The following is a 20,783-nucleotide window of genomic DNA, read 5'->3' on the forward strand; positions in this document are numbered from 1 at the left end:
CTGTTTGGTTCGTTGATGATTTTGATTAATATTAAGTCCTAATCAGAAAAGTGATTCCATGACAATTGGCAAACTTATCTGCTGAGGAAGTTTATATATGATTGAAAGGTCCAGAACAGCCACTGAGTTGAGATTGTTTGTCAACTGTTGCTGTTTCCAAGGTCAAGCATGAACTTTCAATCTCAAATTTACTTACTAAAATTATCCAAAATCAAATTATACATCATAAAGGAATATTTTTCACTAACAGTAATAGTAAAGGCAATTTAAAGTGAACTTATATCTCAAATTTACACAACTATAACTATTCAGATTTCCTTTAGTAAAACAAACATTTTTGAAGGAATAAACTAAGGTGTGTACAGTGAATGCACTATGAATATTTTTTTTACCACAGTGGAATTTGATGTCCAACACAGAGACCATACAACAAATCTAAAATTGAAGAAATATAGCGACTGCATTTGAATGAGATGAAACAAACACAGTTGAAATAGGATAAAGGGAGAGTTTTAAAGAGCACCCACCATGCAGATGCAAAGTGTTGTTCTGTTTTAATTTCCAATAATCAACAACTGGAGGGTACACTTCCAGACAAGACAACATATAAAGTGTATTTACAGTCAATCCCATGTACATTTCATTTCTTCAAATGTACAGACATCCAATCCATGTACAATATTTACACTGTTGAGTCTGTTTCACTGCTGCTGAACTGACAGGGCCAGTTCAGCTTTCAATGAAATGAGTGTTCACATTCACACTGATTTCCTGGTTCTGTATGAACACGATAAACTAAAGCAAAATGATTGTTGGTATTATGCAACTGTTTAGCTGCACAGAGGGAATTAGAACCCCAACCCAGACTTTGTTAGTGCTGTTGAGCTATACAGGACTGAAAACTGTATTTTCATTATTGTCAACAAGCTAATCCCACATTTCACTTACATTATATATAAAAAATTATATAATTCACATATACATTTACATTTTAAGGTCAGAAAGCAAATAACTATGTACACTCTGTGCCAATTATAAACTATTCAGCATTTGTTCCAAAATCTTCTCTAAAGCTCTTGTAAAATCTCTGTCTTATGCTTCAAGTAAAAGTTCATTCACAGCAATATCACTGCTGTCAGGGAAATACCTCATATCTGCAACATGTTATGAAAATTAAACAAATAACCTTCCTGCTGACCTTTGTGCGTTTTTTAAATTCACAGAGTGAAGGACTGTGGGTTATGAGACCCTTAGCACACGAATGACCAGCTGATCTCACAGTTGAAAGCTAGACTAGAAAAAAAGTAGACTGGGGTCCAAACACCCAGCACAGCTTGGAATTGAAGGCACAATGACTCTGGGCAATCGGAGCCAGTAGCATTGTCTTTTTGGAGCAACTTCATGGTGTCAAGTAGGGATGGGGGGAAATAATCGCTACAGCATAGTATCACAATATTTTCCGTGGCAATACTAAATCGATACACGGACACACCAAGTATCGATCTTTTATTATAGAAATTGTACATTAGAATTTTACTTTTTGGTACTGTAATAATAAAATCAATTGCTTTTTCGGTCAACTAGAAAAAGACTTTTCCTTTGGGAACACAATCTGAAATAAAAAAAAAAAGTAATAAATTTTAATACATTGCAATATGTTTTAAATTGCAATAATATCATATTGTGACATAAGTACCGTGATAATATCGTATCGTGGGGCCTCTGGTGATAACCCACCCCTATTGACAAGCTGCCAGCTAGCTGCACTTTTAAACCTGTATACTGGAGCTGCACTAGATGGAAGCATGACACCATTGAAAGGTAAAATGTAGGTATAATAGGTAAAATGTTACATTCACCTTGTTGGACTTGCACTTGCTAGTGATAGTGTTTTCCTAGTAACTTCACATTTCAAATTGTACTATGGCCAAAAAAAGTCAAACTCAAATTGGATCATAAACAATATGGTTCACGCACCAGCGCTTGGATCACTAAGAAGTTAAACATAAGAGTTGCAGTTCTGAGGTTTTCACACTGCCAGCAGGCAGCAGCACTTTCATAAAGTGACTTCATTTTTATGTGATAAAGAAATAAAACAAACTTGATGGAAGATGAGTAAATGTGATTTAAAATAATGCTGATCTGAGGTAGAGTGACAAACGGGGAACACTTGTGAAATTAAGAACAAAAACTATTTTACTCTTTTCATAGACGTGAACATAGCCACCATGACCTCGCCCACTGGTTTCTGTTTCGAAGCCTCGAGTTTGGCATTTTGGCCATTGCCATCTTGTTTTTTTGGAGCCAGAAGTGACCATTTTGGATGACAGGGTAAAGCTGGGGAGGAGCAAGGGTTTCTACCTAATGGTGTTTTCAGATTACCAGGTGACACAAAGCGACCACATCCTTAATTATGCATATATTAAAGCTTTAATATAATCTAAACGGGTGAATTATATAGAAGTCCACCTCATTCTTCAGTCCTGGAGGTTCAGTTTGGTTATTTTACTCAACTTCAGTATCATTCAGGATTCTTTTGTTTCTCATAATCTTCTGAAATATATACAAGAAATATATTTTTAAGCCTGTTACCAATGCATTGCTTAAAACCTTTCCCTCTTTTTTGTTCTGGATGAAATGTAAAGATATACAATTTGAGAGGAAACTTGACCATTAAAATGACTAACTTAAGTAAAATTTGATATTGTGGCATGTTAGATTTCCGCTGGCTGACTCATCTCTCAGCTTGTCACTTTACATACCTTGTTAACATTGACAGCTCATTGCAGGTAAGATACTGTACACTTAAAAAGAATAAAAATCCCTTAACCCTGCCAAAAAGAAAAGAAACTAACAAAAATGTTTTCTCCTTTAACAAAGAGTATAAATCAACACTGATGTTTTGGCTGCTGTAAATACATGTTTCTCTTGTACAATAACCAATAAGAAATAACACACAGCATTAAAATACGGCTTCAAAATGATACAGCTGAACGTAAAAACACTTTTTCTTGTTTATCACAAAAACAATCAACAAGTTCAAGCTTAAAGATACATCCGTCCATTAAAACCTCAAAAATACTTCTCTTTCCCTTCAGGGGGTTTTATGTGGGCGTATCCTAAAACTGGGCACACCCATACCATAAAAAAGCAGTTGGTCCCTCCTTTTGTCAATTAAACGATGGTTTCCATTTAAACGCTGTCCCTGTTGCCCACTCCGTCAGTCAAATAATCGTCTTTGCCCTTTTAAATCGAACAATGACATCATATTTGCAGCTCTTTGCTTCCACCCTCTTGTGAAAGAAACATCCTCATTGGTCGCTCACAGGACGTTACTGCCTCCGCTCACGGCGAAGAAACATTGATGAGGAAACAATGCTTTTGGAACTTCTTGCTGACAATCGCAATCTTCTGACAATAAAAGTACACTTAGTCCTGCCCTGCAGCAAAAAAAATGTCAATCAATCAAACCACGAAGTTAGCTCCACCCTTTGTGGTCTTTCCACCGGTCCATCAAACGATACTGTCCTGCAGCAGTGGTTCAAAGTCCTCATCGCTGGTGGTGGGAGGGGTCTCCTCGTCACTGCCCGGGAGGGGCGTGTTGATGTGGACGCCAGCCAGCGAGGACATGGACTCTTTGCTGTCTGACTGGGGCTTGTCACTGAGGGACAGCTGGGAGGAAGAGGAGCAGGAGGGTTTCTCAGGGATGAAGAGGGCGACGAGGAAGGCGACCACCACGGTACATGCCCCCAACAGGAAAGGCGGGCCGGGGATAAGGGCTCGCTGAGAGAGAGAGAGAGAGGGAGATTTACAGTTTTACTTTCAGTTTCTTGTCTTTCATCAGGATATTGCTGTTGTTTTATAAACTTTTAATTTATAGAGCAGATTTAAAATGTACTGACATGAGCACAAACTATATTTTCTACACATCTGCAAGCGACGTCTACATGCAGAGACCCTGGGGGTCATACATGCTGACAGAACGTGTGATCATGTCTGTGTATTAGGTATCAACTGAAATTGCATTTAGTCATTCTATTTTACAGTGAAAACTTATTATTGTTAATAGTATTTTCTTAATAAAGGATGAACATTTTTTCCTCAGCGGTTGGAGGGATGTGTGGGTGTCTGTGTTTGATTGACAGCAGCTTGCAGGTTGCCAGAATGAGAGACAAAGTAAACAAACATTCGCTGTAGCCAATATGTCATGGGCAGACAGAAGTATAGAAGAGTAAGGACCACACCGGCATCTAACCAGAACCAAAATTACATTTGCAGGTATACATTTTGATGCCGTTTAATGTGTTGCGGCTGAGGAGCTATTTAGGCTGCAAACGGACATTAGCTTTGCACTTTTCTCTGGTGGATGTTTGGTTGCTCATTCACAGGCAAAAGGTACAACACACATGACATGTGTCCTTGTCTGTGTTGTGTAACAGGTTGACTACAGTCAGTGAGATGGTGGCTATGATAGAATGCTTATGTTACTGCTTGGTACAAATATGGCTTAAAAGGAAACAAGATCTCCATCTACAGCTTCACGACATGTGATTTACAGAACAGATATGTGTTCTGTAGCAGAGAAAAAAAAACATGCAACTTAATTTCAGTTGGACTTTAAAAGCATTTTACCAAAAAATCCCCATGTTCGTGTTTAGAAATGCCAGCGTACGGAGGAGGTCAAAGACATGTGTTCACAATGCAAAATCTGAAATCTAGTGGTTTCACCAACTTCTCGACAAGTCAAGTAGTGGTGGGCAGTGGACTTTTCATAGTTAATGTAACTTTAACAAACATCACCATATTTACAGTAGTTAATGTGTAAAATACCAATGCCTGTATATAATTACGGTACACATTTTTTGCATCCTCTGTAATGTGGCACCAGAGCCATCAGGTACATACCTCATTTATCACTATTCACTGCAGCTTCATTTAGAAACTATAGGCCTATTTCTAAATTGCCTTTTCTTTTGAAAATTCTAGAAAAGGTTTATTGCGAACCAGCTACATAATGTTTTGGATTCCCATAATATCTTTGATAAATTTCAGTCTGGTTTTCTTGGAAAGATTATTGGTAGCTTTGAAGACATATCTTATCATTGTTATGCTGATGACATCCAATTATATTTATCTTTTAGTCCTCATAGGCTAGACAAACTGTCTGTGTTGCACAATTGGCAGACAACTTTTTGCAACTAAATACAGACAAAACTGAGGTGTTGATTTTTGCCCCAGACAACATTACCCCTAAAATTAGGCAGGCCCTTGGGGCTCTATCATCCTCTGACGGTAATGTTGTATGAAATCTGGGTGTCATTTTTGATAAATCTATGTGTTTTAACAGTCATGTCAAATCTGTGGTTCGTTCCTGTTTTTTCCATCTCAGGAACATTGCTAAGATTAGATCTATGGTTTCTAAAGAAGAGATGGAGATGCTTGTTCATGCTTCTCGCTTCTTATTTCTTCTCGCCTGGATTATTGCAATGTACTGTACACTTGTCTAAACAAATCCTCCATAGACCGACTGCAAGTTGTACAGAATGCAGCTGCAAGGCTTTTGTCTAAAACCAACAGGAGATCGCACATTACTCCTGTGCTTAAGGCTCTTCATTGGCTTCCGATTGGTTTTAGAGTACATTTTAAAATTTTAACCATTACTTATAGAGCCTTGCATGGTCAAGCTCCCTCTTACATCCAGGATCTGTTGCATGCACACATTTCTGGTCGCTCTCTGAGGTCTTCAGGCCAAGACCTTTTAACTGTTCCCAGAAAACGTTATAAAACAAGAGGTGATTGTGCTTTCTGTGTGGTGGCTCCAAGGCTCTGGAACGCTCTCCCTTTAGCCTTGAGAGCTTTGGATTCTGTGTAAACTTTTAGAAAACACCTTTTAGACAAGCTTTTAACTAGCCATATATTTTTGTATTTTAAGTGTTGTTGTTGTTGTTATTGTTTTATTCTATTTTTGTTTTTTGTTGGGTTTTTTTTTAACTGTGAAGCCCTTTGTGACCCCTCTTGTCTGTGAAGGGTGCTATATAAATAAAGTTTACTTACTTACTTACTTACACAGAGTTAAAGCAGTGACCCCACTGCTTATTTTCTGCACCATTCATTGGCTACTGTAAAGTAAAGATAAAGCTACTGTTTCATTATAAATGTGTTTTACTGTAATGTGAAGGCAGTGGTGATGTGACAGCACAGGACACTGTGATAAAGCTAGCAGTGTTAACTGCTAAACTAACCAAAGGCTGATCTTAAAAAACAGACAGACATTTTTCAGCACTCCTTGTCAGTAGGACAGTTTTAAACATTGCATGAATGAAACTGATCTTTGTTACATCTCTGACAAAGCAAAACAATAGTACCTCAGTGGGACTTTGCAGAGGCAGGGGGTCAATGTTATAGTCTCCCTGGATGGGGTCCATGCTGTTGAGCTCGACGTTGAAGAGGAAGAAGATGAATCCGTACAGAGCTGGACCCAGACCATTGCACAGACCTCTGATCCCTGTTATCATCCCCTGGACCACACCTGCAGGAGGAGAGGAGACATTTTCCACAATAACACACTATTGATCTGAGAGGAGGGGAGAAGAGAAGAGAAGGTTGGAGAGGATAGGAGGAGATTTTCTTTCTCACCTTGTTTATCAGGATCAGCAGACTGTGACACCAGAGCAGAGACAGCAGGGAAGGTGATGGAGGACATCGCTGCTACGGCACCAGCCGCCCACATCATCCTGTAACACACACACACGGTTTAAATTGTGTATTTATATATATATATATATATATACATAGCTGTGTATATAAAGGTGTATCTGATTTCCTTGTGATATCGTCCATATTGTTTTTCAATGTACTGAGTATCTGACATCAGTCTGAGCCAAGCGGGAAGCTTCCGGTCTGAGACGTGAATCCAATGAGGAAGTCCCTTAAACTTGCATTCATTCTGCTAGTTATGCAACAGCCAGCAGGGGGCAACTGTTCTAGTTGCAAAAAGATTTATTACCTCAGTAAACATTTTCCTAATGAGTTTATGGTCTAAATCACTAGTTTCATGTCTTCTTTAATACAACATGATGTTCATTTAGTAAATTATGGTCCCATTTAGAGAAAAATAGACCATGAAGCAGAGTATGCTTCAGGGCAGGATTATCTATGATTGACAAGTTGTTACCATGGCGATCTGTAAATCAGGCTAGAGTGACCCGTATTCATGGCACTGTGTAAATTTAACCAGCGGTGTTGAAAAAGCTAATTAGAAGTTGGCTGTTCACTTTCTCTGGTGAGTACATTTCGTTTTAAGACTGTATTTTACTAAATGAACATCATGCTGTATTGAAGAAGAGCTGAAACTAGCCACTGAGACCATAAACTCATTAGGAAAGTTTTTACTGAGTAAATAATCAGTGATAAATCAGGTGAGAAGTAGGGTAATTTACCATTATTTCTAATGGAACCAGACTTCTTTTTGCAACCAGAAGAGTCACCCCCTGCTGGATGTTCGATACAATGCAGGTTTGAGAAACTTCTGCATTGAATTCACGTCTCAGACCGGAAGCTTCCTGCTTGGCCAGGACTAACTAGCTCTACACTGAAATACAATAATAATACTGTTTCTTTATTTACATGACCATGCAACTTTATGCAGCCATTCAGTATATTTAAGGCCAATTACACAAAGTTCTAGTGAAATTGCTCCTTGCTTCTGCCCAATAAAAATACAAAACACTAACGTCGCTGTGCAGCGGGTAGCTTTACACCAACAGAATGAATCCAGCCTTACACAAAAACAGACAACACACACATAGATCTCACCATGGCTCTGATCCGAAGCCGTACCAGGCCAGCTGAAGGATCTGGAAGCCCAAACCCAATAGAACTGTGTTTTTATTTCCCAGAGTCCTCATCAGCAGAGTGAGGAAGAGAGTCTGACAAGTGAGAGAGAGGGATGGATTATTTATTTTGTACTAACCTGGTACATATGTAACAAACATGTACATATATTGAATACAATTTACTATTATAATAAGTAGTAAAAGTTGTACGAGTATGTAGATGTAGTATGAGCACATACAATATGATTATTTGTGTCCATTTAAATATATATAGTCTGCACTTAACCACATACTGTATATGCATCTCCAACAACCACATCACAAATCATCCATGTGTTTGTGCTAATTTATGATAGGTGTAATGGTACATGTATTCGTCCCGAACTGTTCAGTACAGGATGCTTGGTTCGGTATTCCCTGTGACCCAAACAATTATTATCAAAATAATACTGGGCATAACAAAAATTCTTGAGAGGCAGCTTTACCCAGAAGCTTTTGGCAGTGCACCAGTTGTTGTCAGCTGGTTGGCTTAGCCCAGGTAGCCAGGTTAGTCAAGTTCTGAGATGTTTTTTGTAAAAAGTAGGCTGTGGAGCAGTCATTTGAAGCGCAGTATCTGAGCACTCAGTGTATATGTCTTTTAATTATTTTACACAAAGCAAAAAGGAGTAATGCATATATTTTATTTGTAGCAGCCAGCCGGAGGAGGAGGAGGTGCAAGTTACAATCTGTGGCCCCGACCATGGCTCTGAAATATCAGAAGCATAACTGTGTAGAGTTTCGATAAATCCATGGCGCTGTCTGTGGTGCTGAAGTTGCAGACGGATTTGTAATTGCGCCCGCCCTTCACTTTCTTCTTGGATCAACAATATTCCTTAAACTATATACTACAAATACTCAATTCTATACTGTATTGTTGCCTATAGACTCCACAGAGTAGTGTCACCGTCATGATCAAAGTAACAAGTAGCAAGGTGTAGTCATAGAAGAGCATGAGGATCATAGCGACACATTGCTGCCTGTAGTATTCCAATAATAATATATGACCATTCAGTAGCAGCTGTGTTGCTGAAACTACACCCCTGTTAACCAGAAGTATCCTTCATATAAAAGCAGAATATCGAGTAATAACCGACCAGTCTGATGTGTATAGACGTCTGTATAGTAAACTATTGCAGCCTGGTGCTGTTTTCAGGCAAACCGTCTATGTGATGCTCACAAAAAGAAGGGGATTTTATGAGTTAAACAATTCATATAAGTTTGTTTCTGTTTGTCTTAAAAGGAGAACAAAAACAAATGTGGGACCACATATTATGTCCTTTTATGTCAGTAGGGGGTAGTATTTAGCAGCGATTCCGTTGGGCAACAGAGTTGAGGGTACAAGTGCCCTTATGACTCACAAAGCAAACTGTTGCTCAAAAGGAATAAAGAATATTAAGGAGTCTGTGGTCACGTTCAAGTTGCAAAGCTCCTGTTTACTTCTTCCCCCAATGATGCTCCAGCCCCACCCATCTGCTACAAGATTCTTTTTTTTACAGGAGCCTTTTCCGAAAATGAGCAACAGAATATGGATGATGCACTAGCTGTTTCACCACAAACCATGCCTTCTGGTGAGATAGTGAAGAGATTAGAGGGTAAGTACTGCTGTAAGCACATTTCTGTGATGCTTCAAGAGAGTGACATCCCATTCCAGGTTGTACTGCCAGATGAAACATCTGAGATGGACGGGTTGTAAGTCTCTCAGAATTCTGGAATTCTACGACCAATACACAACAGGAAATGCTTTCAATGTGCCTTTCCTAAGGCAAGATTTAAGACAGCAGCAGTGGGAGCGTTTAGGCCGAATAATTGCCTTTGGATGGGCAAGGGAGATATATCTTCCTGTGAAGACTGGGTCTTTCATATTAGAGCAAGTTGCCTTGGGATATGTGAAGATCTGAGCGTACAGTGTTTGAATCATGGCGAACAGATTTCACCAGCGCTGACCAAGAAAATGTATTGAGATCCGAGATCACAAGTGCAGAAGGATACCAACGGCCAGCAATGCCTATTAAATCCTCCACAAAACGCATGTCCAAGAGGCTGTCCAAGAGCTTGCAGTGTTTCCCACATATAGACTTTACTTGGGTGTGATCGTTTCGATACGCTATGTCATTAACAAGCCTCCTCCGCTGTCTAAGCCTGTTGCTGTTTATTGGCAGTGGTGCTGAACCATTAGAGATAAAGGTCCGTCATTTCATACACATCAGCTGACATTGCCAGGTTGTGCTCAGCCATAACTTCCATACATAAGATATTATTGTGAGATACTAAATTTTATTTTAATATTATTAATATTTAAATATTATTTTGAGAAAGTTTCTCAATATTTTTAGATACTAAGTAATTATTTTGAGAAAGCTTCTATTATAATGAAAATTACTGTCATTGTGTTATTTATTTTTGTTTACTTTAACTTAATGACAACATATCAGTCTTTTAGTGCTTTAGCTTATACAGTAAGAATTATGGCCAATGAGACACTGTTACATGTTTACATTTTTCAAAATCAATGACTATATTTTGACTATATATTTTCTACTTTGTTTTTTTTTCCCTGCGTACTGAAAACGTACCAAACTGTGACCCCAAAACCAAGGTACATACCAAACCATGACTTCTGTGTACTGTTACACCTATATAGTTACTCTGGTAACTAAACTGCTAAAGTGAGTTTGTAATGTGGCAATATATATATATATATATATATATATAGCTATGTGTAAACAAAGGTGTATAAAGTTAGATATGATTGAATCCAAATATGTGACACTTGAAATGACGAGTGTAAACAGGGTATATCAATATCCTCTGGAGTGTTTGTGTGTGTTACCTGTGCTACAATAGACAGAATGCCCACCACTCCAATAAAAACAGCGATCGTTGTGGAGGAGAAATTTACAACCTGGGAGACAAACAGAAATGATTTATATAATTAAATCTTTGGCTTAAATAAATGAATAAATATATAATTACATAATGTAATGCTTAGAAAAAATATATAATTATATAATAAAATATTTCATAATTATGCAACTTAATGGTTGGCAAACAAGTTATCCCAAATTTACATATTTAATGTCTTATTTATTTATGGTGACAATAAAACATTAAATTACATAATTATTAATTTTTTTAAGCATAAAATAAAAAATTATTGTATGTATTTAATATAGTTAGTTTCAGCCCTTATTACCCACGTGGCAGGTGTCATAACTTCAAAAAAGTATTACAAAAATCTGCATGCAAAAAGTAAAAGAATATAACATTCCGCTGACATTTTAACATTTGTTTAAGGTATGTCAATGCCAACGCATCCATATTTGCAAGGTAAAATCCAAAATCAACGCAAAATGACATCAAATCCAAACAGCTCATTGAGATTAACATGGTGTGACAACTTTCACATCTTCTCTGAGATATCCGTATGTGGATATACTTATCATGTATGAATTTGCCTGTACAACCTACGTTGTGTTATCTTTGACGTCCTTTAGACATAAGATAAAATATTAATTTTAGTTTAAAGTTGTGTTGTGTTATTTTATGAACACACATTCAAGAGCACAAATGTCACAAATATGTTTGGTTTTGTTTATTGTTCATGACACCTGCCAGGCACCATAGCCTTTAGCATATTCTTCACAGTGTAACTGTGTAGTGCTAAATTGTCTTTTTTGTGACCACCACTGGACATGACAAAAGATAATTTTAAAAAATCTACACCCAGTGGCTTTAAAAAGCAGTAACAACGTTAGTACTAGCAGGAATGCTAGTATTTGTGGGAAAACACAGCAGTAGCAGCGGTGTGTCTCACCTGTCTCAGGTAGAGGAAGAAGCTGGAGTATTGTCCGGCCTCCGGCAGGTAAGACAGGAACACAGTGATACATATCAGTAAGACTGTCGGGTCCTGACCCACCTTCCTCAGAGACTGAAGGAGAGAGACAGAGAGAAAGGGACAGAGATAGGAAATACAACACCAGCGCTGTTAGACAATTACTTAATCTTCAATTAATGGCTGAAACATTGACTCTTTCAATGAAAATGTATCTGACTCAGTTCCACAATCTCATTTTATTATATTATTACCCTAGCAGTAATATGCTTCTATACAAGCGGGTATCCTATAGCACCATTAGCATCATAAAATTATTAAAATAATGTTACTCTTTTGAGGAACACTGAAGTGCCTTAAAACGAAACAAATCAACCTGCTATGCGTGAATTATTCAACCAAGCAATCAGATACTGTTCTGTGAATTACTGGTTACTGACAGTGAAGGGGTCGGCCTGCTCCCAGGATATGGGCGCCCCCCAGTTGTTGAGCCTCATCTTGTCCGGCAGAGACTCAGGTACGGCGAGCAGGATGAAACAGATGTCGGCCAGAGCGATCAGTGTGGCCACCAGAACAACCAGGTTGTCTCCGTACCAGGCTGACAGGTACGCCCCGATGGCGGGACTCGTCACCAAGCTGGCTGCGAAAGTAGCCGACACCTGGGGGTTAAAGAGGAGGGAGGGGGGTGGTGGAGACAAGTTTTAGAGGATGGAAAACTCACTTAAGCTTGTACTTTATTTGAGGATACTCATAATACCTCATAATACCAGATGGTGAAAGCAGCTTATTTGTAATACCTGCAGTTATTAACATCTGCATACCCTGCTTTCACAGAGCCTTTAATAACACATCTGAAAAACTGTATTTTTTGAGTTTTTTTCTCATAAATTAGTGAGTTTTTTTACTGTAAATTTGCAACTTGAATCTTTATAATTTAGAGTTTTTTCTCTGAATTTCTATGAGCCGTCAGTGTGTGAATGGGCTTTGAGTGGTTGGAAGACTAGAATTAGAAGTACAGTTAATTTACCATTTATTATCTGCTCAATATGGGGAGCATATATATCTTGTTTTAGCTTTTAACTGGTATATGCACCCAGGTTTTTGATACAACCCTCTGGATGTCTTTTTGGTTTTTGTCTGACATTTTGTCAGACAAAAACCATGATGACATATGTTATATTCTGGTCCTCAAGAAACTTTATTTCACAACTGTATTTGTTTCCATTGAAATGTCAAATAACTTGAAAGTTGCAGCAGGTATCACTTTTGTTTGAACGATGTATACAGTCATTTAAGAAAGAAACAAACATGAAGGTTGCGGTCTCCTTGGATATTTCCCTGTTTGTTCTCTGATGAAGCCGACGTGTCAGTTTCTGCTCTAAGGTTGCAGATTCAGTGTCAGTCATTTAACACCGCCACCTGTCTGATAGTGTGAGGTAATTGTGATGTTTATGTCACTACCTATGTATGTCCTTTATACTTTGCGCCCCCAAGAGGACGTTCATCCTCTTTTAATACACATGCATTCTGGAAAGACATACACAACTGGGTGTCCTGTAAGATTAAACTAGTCTTTTTAAAAATGAGTTGCATACTTACTTGCTGGCTGTTATCAGTTTGATCATTTGATGAATTAAACATCATATCCACACGCAGGTGGACTAACATAGGGTTTTGACTTTTGGCTGCCTCATGTTTCTGTAAGCTTTTGTTCCTTATCTGGTCAATAAATCCCTGAACTTTACCAGTCTGCCTATTTTGTCTGCATTTAGGCCCTTTCCTTGTTGCCTGTATCATGACACAAACGGGAGCCCTTACCAGACCGTAGGCTGTACTCCTCTCTCTTTCATCCGTCACATCAGCAACGTAGGCGAAGATGACCGAGAAGGTGACGGAGAAAGCTCCAGACATGGAGATCATGGCAAAGTACCACCTGCAGGATGAGCAGGTGTGAGAAAAAAAACTTAACAGTTTTGGGCAGACTACTATTGTAACTGTCCTGTGAATGACTTAAAACTGCAACAGTGGATTGATTTTTCTGATGCACATTGGAGGACCCAGCGAGTAGTTCATCAAAACATTGATCATATGCGTTTGAGCCATTAGCTCACAATAATCCCAGTACAAGCTAACACTGTACAAACAATGTGGAAAACATGATAAAATTATGGCATTTCATGTATTATTTGAGGAAGGTTACAGTCCTCATCACTCCACACAGATCTGTCTGCCGCCATCTCTGCAGTGGAGTGGAAAATCAAGTGACGTTAGGTCCTCTGCTTCATGTATATCATGATTTATTTGTTAAGTCTGTTTCCATTGCACTTCATTTTTATCAACCTTTCCAGCATAAAAGCATTGAAATACTTTGTTTTTCATGTTTAGTTTCTAGGAATTTGACTGGCCTGTACAAGGCCCTGACCGCCGCCTCATCCATCACCTAAGAGATGAACTGGAACACAGACTGTGAGCCAACATTAGTTTCCAAACTCACTTAGCTCTTGAGACTGTATGGGCGCAAATCTCTGCAGCCAGGTTTTGACAGCTGATCAACTACTATATGTGGTTATAATATTTGGGTGCCATGTTGTTTGCATGTTGAAATAGTTCAGCTAGATTGAAATTGGACTTACTCTGATGTCACAGTTTATGACCATCAAATAACTCAGGTGACTCCCTTAACTTCACAACCTAACTGTCCTGGTATCTCTTTGTATGACATTAACATAATTGTGCCAACAGAGAACAGTGAGTCCTACCAGGGGCTGAGTCTCATCAGAGGGATCGGGGCGCATGTGAAGAAGACGGTGACCAACAGGAAGGACCGCCTGCCCCAAACATCGGACAGCGCACCAATCAGAGGAGCAGACATGAAGGACAGCAGACCCTTGATAGGAAGAGGCAGACACATAAATAACCCTTGCTTAAATAAGCATTTACAACAGTAAAATATAATTCTGTTGTTTTGTCTTATATTAGACAAGACTCCAGATCAAACAGATAAGTTTACTAGTCGTGGTTAGAACTTCAGCCTGAGAAAAGCCCCATGCAAGGGACCAGATGTTAATCTGTCTCTTGTTCACAACTTTATGGGACTGTAATTCTAAATCACTGAGTTTTATTTTTAAATGTATCTATCTGCAGTGTGAGTCTCAAAACCAAAGTGTTGAAGTTCTTACCTTCACGCCCTGAATTAGTCCGTTCATCAGGAACGTGTGCTGGGGAAATGTTTCATGTAAAACCTACAAAGAGAGGCACATAACATTTATAAACCTACACAGATTACACAGTTTAAAAAAAAAAACTATTTATCCTGCTCCACAAGATCCAAATTCAAAAGAGTGAACCTTCCACCACCCCCCCATAGTTACCCCATGACCAGTGCAGTGACACCCCCAACCCTGTCAGTATGTCCCCCATCTACACTGGATCTATTTCAGTCATCGGCCTCAGTATACATCAGTAGCTGTCTACAGTGAAGGTGTAACAGCAAATGTTTCACTCGCGCATACCAACTACTGTCTCAGACTAAAGTCACCTATGTAACTACGGTTCATTGAATTATTGGACACAATTACTGGATGTCTCTGGAAAAAGGCAAATAACAACAAAACTGCTGTAACATCTGACTCAACATTCAGTGTCGACTTTCAGTACTTGACAGATTTACATCCTTTCTGTCACAGACACAGTTCAGTTAGAACTCAAAAAATACTGATCTTCATATTCACATATTATATAAGCAAAATGCAGACACATTGCTCTAGAAGCTGATCTGGAGAACAGGACTTGAATTAAACTGGACATTGAGGTGTTGACACAAGGTGACCAAATCTTTGTTGAATCTCGTCATCTAGTGTGCGAGCTTCTCCACTTGGTCGCTGATCCTTGGTTGGATCCCAAGGATGTCGCCACAAACATGTGACCACCATCTTCCTACCACTACACAGTGTTACTCACAGTAAGCATGGGCGTGGTGAGTAATCCCCAGGCGAAGAACTCCAGGAAGATCACCACCACGGCGTGATACACACTGGGCCTGCCAATCCCCTGCTGGAGCTGAAATACACAATCGCACACATTTTACAATCACAGTTCCATTTTAATGTGACTCTAAAATTAAAGTGGCACCCTGGGGCATTAATGTGGCTCTGGGGCGCCCCAGCAGTTCACCTGGTAAAACGTCATGTCTGCAAAAACATCAATAAAAAAATAAACTCTGAGATCACGCTTTGACAGCCAGTTTTTATGTATTTTTATGTACCATCATCTAGACTACTAAACTAAATTGATTACAAAGCTAGACATGTCAGGATCTCTTGGGGGAAACCCTGGGATTAGGGCTGCAACTAATGATTATTTTCATTATCGATCAATCTATTTATCTATCTATTATTTTCACTATAAATCATTTGCTCAATGAAATATCAGAAAACAGAGAAAAATGCCCATCCATCATCGTTATGACGTGTTCAAATTGTTTATATCACCCAAAAACAACATCACAAAACCTTGAACTATTCATATTACGATACAAAACAAAAAGAGCAGTAAACCTTCACGTTTCAGAAGTTGGAACCAGATAACCTTTTGGCTTTTTTGCTTAAAAAAGACTTAACTGATGTATCAACTATCAAACATGTTGCCAATTTTCTTTTTGTTGATCAACTAATCGACTCATCTACTGAATGTCTCAGCTCTACCTGCTGTATGTTTAGGGTATATTCCCAGTTTGTGTTCAGTTTAGTTTATTATGCCCATTTATGTTTTTATTATTTCATTTCTCTTCTACGTTGATTATCTTTATGTTGTTTGTAGAGCTGCAACTAAAAATTGTTTTAATTATTGATTAAAAATAAAATTGATTGCCAATCATTTCTACAATTGGTCTATTATTGTTAAATCAATGTCAGAAAAATGTGAAAAATGATCATCATAATTTTCCAGAATCCAAGGTGACGTCTTCTAATGCTTTGTTTTGACTGACCAACGGTCCAAAACCAAAAGCTATAACGTTACAGTTTAAATTAATAACAGCAGCAAATCCTCACAGTGGAGAAGCTGGAACCAGACAATGGTGTTCAACTTTTTTTGCTCAATGGTTGTTATACAATTTGCCCGATATGAGATGAAGGTCATTTTATCAGCATGTTTCAATTTCCCTGACAAATATTTAATAAAGTGTAAATAACAAACTACGTTTTTTTTTTGTTCAGGGTTCTCTTAAAATGTAAATGTCTGACTATTTCTTAGGAAGGGTGTTAAAATGGACGCTGACGGAGCCACGACGCGCCGGAGCTGCAGTCTGTGCCTGCCGGAGCTGTGTTTGAGGCACAGAGGTGTTATGTAAGAGATAATGGATCCATTCTGACCACATCATCCTCACAGCAGGCTGAGCTGTCTGTGGACCACATTAAACTCACTCTGCCAAGTCTCCATTACAACAAACACTCATCTTCATGCGACAAAAACAGCCATTTTGGACCAGACCTGCTCTGTTCTGGCTCGTTTTGTCTGTAGTAATCCATTCAATTTATCATTTGTCATCAAACTCTATTTTATCACAGTGCCATCGTTATAAACATTTAGGCTACTCCTGCTAGAAATTGTCAGTAGAGGAAATTTGAATCGTCCTATTTATGGTGAGTATATTTTGCTATGAAATTAAAATAAATGTATGTGTTTTAAAACACACGCCGAATTCACAAATGAGCCATACGCCGTGTGTTTTAAGACCCTGTTATGTCATACACAGAAATGAAAGCCACACTGAGATGTAGCCTAGACTTAGAGGCGTATGGTGCCTGTAGTTGAAATGAATGGAATACAAAATTAGAAAACAATGTAACATCTGCTGGATGAACGCAGGAAAAACAAATGTACGGGCTGATAATATTTAAAAATAAATAAATTAAATAAACAATGGAGGGTCATCCACCCACCGCAGCTCCGTCCTTCATGACGATCTTCTTCACCAGCACCACCCGGCCGGTGCCCGTCGGCTGCTCCCCGGGCATCTCTTCACACCTGCCGCGGGTCACGAAGCATGCATGTCGCGTAGATATCCGCGGTTCTCCGGGTGCTTCCAGGATGCCTCCTTATTAAGCCCTGAAGAGGCTAAATCAAGCTAAAGGATAATGATAATAGTATAAACCGTGTCCACAGAGTCTCCCGATACATCCGCCGTCAGATCAGCCCGACAGACCGCAGCTCGCCTGGTTCTCTCGCTGACACTGTCAAGTTAGACAGAAGAACCACAGACTGGCAGAAAAAAAGGAGAGCGTTTCCGGTTTTTAGGTTGCGCTTCTTTTCAGATCAAAAGCTCAATAAAAATTCGCAACATTCATACCCATATGGGCCTATACTCAGATAGCCTATTTTACTTAAAGTAGGCTATCAATACCACAGTGTAGAAATACTCTGTTACAAGTAGTCATTCATTAAACTTTTACTTAAGTAAAAGTACAACAGAATTAGCATCAAAGTACCAGAAGTTGGCAAATTTCAGAATTAAATAAAAGCCTACTATTAAATTATAATTATTAATGTGTAGGCTACATCACTTTAATGTAGCAGCTGGTAAAGGTGGGGCTACTTGTGGGTTTTCACCTGGGAATCAATAAAATCTTATCCTCTGATAAAGCATCACAACTCATTAGTTGATTGTATTTTGTATTATTAATCTAAATCTGGAAAGTAACTTACTTTATCAAATAAATGTGATATACAATATTTCCTTCTGAAATGTTGTAGAGTAGGAGCAGAAGGTAGCAGAAAATAGAATTAGGTTGGTAATGAGAGGTCCCTTTTAATCCTTTTATTTGAAAAGCAAAAGCTAAACCACTTAAGACACAGTCAAAAGCACTTAAGAAACAAATTAAACACATTTTAAGGGGTACATTCATGAACTGTAATATACCAAGGAATTTGTAATGTGTTTTCTGAACACATTAAGGGGTTTGTAAGGACTTAAAATGTACAAAGTTGCAGTACAGGTACCGCTGAACTTGTAGCCTACCTAAAACATTTTTAGACCAACATTTTTTCAATAAAGTTATAATACTCCTAACATCTCACAACAATACTCCTAGCAATATGAATAAATTTCTCCCTGAATGTTTCTCTTATTAGAAAAAGTATGGTTCTTTAAAATCTTTATTAGGGTATTTGATAAATGATTATTAAAGGTTTTAATTTAATTTAAAAGCCATTAAAGTCCTGTTAAAAACACTGTAATTACAAGGTACAAATGGACGGATTTTGTTCACTGGCTGGAAGCACACATTTTCACATTTCAACAAATGTTTTTAAGAATGCCAAAAGGGAAAAGTGTTTCAGCAGTGTTTTGATTAGATTAGCCTACTACATTCTGATAAACTGAAATAGGCCTAAACTTATCCATTTGCTCTTTATCTTGTGACATTTTATTTTCAAAGCCAAATCGCTCTACTTCCCGTCTCACCGACAAACCCTGACGAAGTAAATGCGGTCCGGTTGGATCCATTAGGCCTACAGGTTTTTTAAATAGGCTACCTGGACTGGGTCTGGACCTGATTGACACGGGTCAAAACGGTGCAGAAAACAGGCACTGATTTGTAAACAATGTGGAAAAAGGAACACAGAGGTCAAATTAAGGACTGACAACAAAAGGAGTCTGTAATATACTGCATCGACGGAGGATTGGTCAAACTGGGCAGATTAAACTAATACGAGACCGGAAACAAGATGATCTTACCTCCACTATAAAAGCGCTCGGTAAACTAAGAAAACGAAGTACCAACATATTTACAAACTGAATTTATGTATTTCCCTTTCCAATCACGAATTGCGAATTACAAAATCATTAAGCTTCTCTCAGAAATGTGTTTGCGAATTTAATAACATGTGGGGGTTTTATTTTGAAAATTAAGTCATTCCGGTTGGTTTGACAGTAGCAGATGTCTGTGGCAGAAGAAATGCACGGGTAAAACACGTGTCCGTGGCTGTGGTTGGGTGTGTGTATTTGTGTGTGTGTGTGTGTGTGTGTGTGTGTGTGTGTGTTGTGATGTTACATCATCAATCACCAGGCACACGATTTAAAGATCAACGGCAGGTTTACACGCTTTATTACTGAATAATTTCAGTTTCCCGTTTGATTTGACGATGCTGTCAGATGAGAGGGGTCGGGATAGTAAGCTGGAAATTAAAACAGGAGGCACTTTTTTGTTATTGAGTGGGAAATAAATCACCTAATATTTACACATATAGTGCTTTAATCTACCCAGTGAGAACAAATGATAATAATAATAACAACAACAATAATAATAATAATAATAAAGCGTTTAAACAGCTGTGAATAGGTAAACATCCTCATGCTCAGACCTTCTGTATTCTGTATTAAAAGCTTCAATGGCAGAAATGAGCTGTGATCCCATTTCAATAAACACACTTGAGAGATGAGAACATCCATAGCTAGGCTTTTAGGCTACTATTTAGTGAAAGACAGAAAGATAGTCCATCCACGTCACAGGTGTAGCATATCAAGATGCTGATCAGACAGCATGGATATTACACAGCTGGGCAATAGGCTGGCCACAATAAAAGGCCACTCCAAAATGTGCAGTTCCATCACACAGCACAACGCCACAGATGTTGCAAGTTTTGAGGGAGCGTGCAATTGGCATGCTGACTGCAGGAATGCCCACCAGAGCTGTTGCCCGTCAATTGAATGTTCATTTCTCTACCATAAGCTGTCTCCAAAGACGTTTCAGAGAATTTGGCAGTACATCCAACCGTCCTCACAACTGCAGACCACGTTTAACCACACCAGCCCAGGACCTCCACATCCAGTACCTTCACCTCCAAGATCGTCTGAGACCAGCCACCCGGACAGCTGCTGCAACAATCGGTTTGCATAACCAAAGAATTGCTACACAAACTGTCGGGAAGCTCATCTGCATGCTCATCGTCCACAATCAACAACCTGATCAACTCTATGCGAAGGAGATGTGTTGCACTGCGTGAGGCAAATGGTGGCCACACCAGATACTGACCGGTTTACGGACCTCCCAAAAACAGTGAAACTGCACATTTTCCAG

At 38.7% G+C, this 20,783-nt stretch overlaps 2 protein-coding genes across 4 annotated transcripts in view; one reads left to right on the forward strand and one right to left on the reverse strand.

Annotated features, from left to right (window-relative positions):
• Nucleotides 1-20,783, forward strand: part of LOC123981564 (pro-neuregulin-3, membrane-bound isoform-like) — a 580,451-nt gene that overhangs the window by 236,777 nt on the left and 322,891 nt on the right. The window lies entirely within an intron of this gene.
• Nucleotides 508-17,914, reverse strand: mfsd14ba (major facilitator superfamily domain containing 14Ba). Its single transcript, XM_046066467.1, has 12 exons — nt 17,649-17,914; nt 15,667-15,765; nt 14,886-14,948; nt 14,466-14,593; nt 13,525-13,639; nt 12,147-12,365; nt 11,689-11,802; nt 10,705-10,776; nt 7,816-7,928; nt 6,637-6,734; nt 6,366-6,529; nt 508-3,783 (listed from the first exon to the last, which is right to left on the reverse strand). The coding sequence occupies exons 1-12, from the start codon at nt 17,721-17,723 to the stop codon at nt 3,514-3,516; spliced, it is 1,530 nt and encodes a 509-aa protein (XP_045922423.1). The 5' UTR covers nt 17,724-17,914; the 3' UTR covers nt 508-3,513.

This window comes from Micropterus dolomieu, linkage group LG13 (genome assembly GCF_021292245.1).
Source record: "Micropterus dolomieu isolate WLL.071019.BEF.003 ecotype Adirondacks linkage group LG13, ASM2129224v1, whole genome shotgun sequence".
In the NCBI taxonomy this organism is placed as follows: domain Eukaryota; kingdom Metazoa; phylum Chordata; class Actinopteri; order Centrarchiformes; family Centrarchidae; genus Micropterus; species Micropterus dolomieu.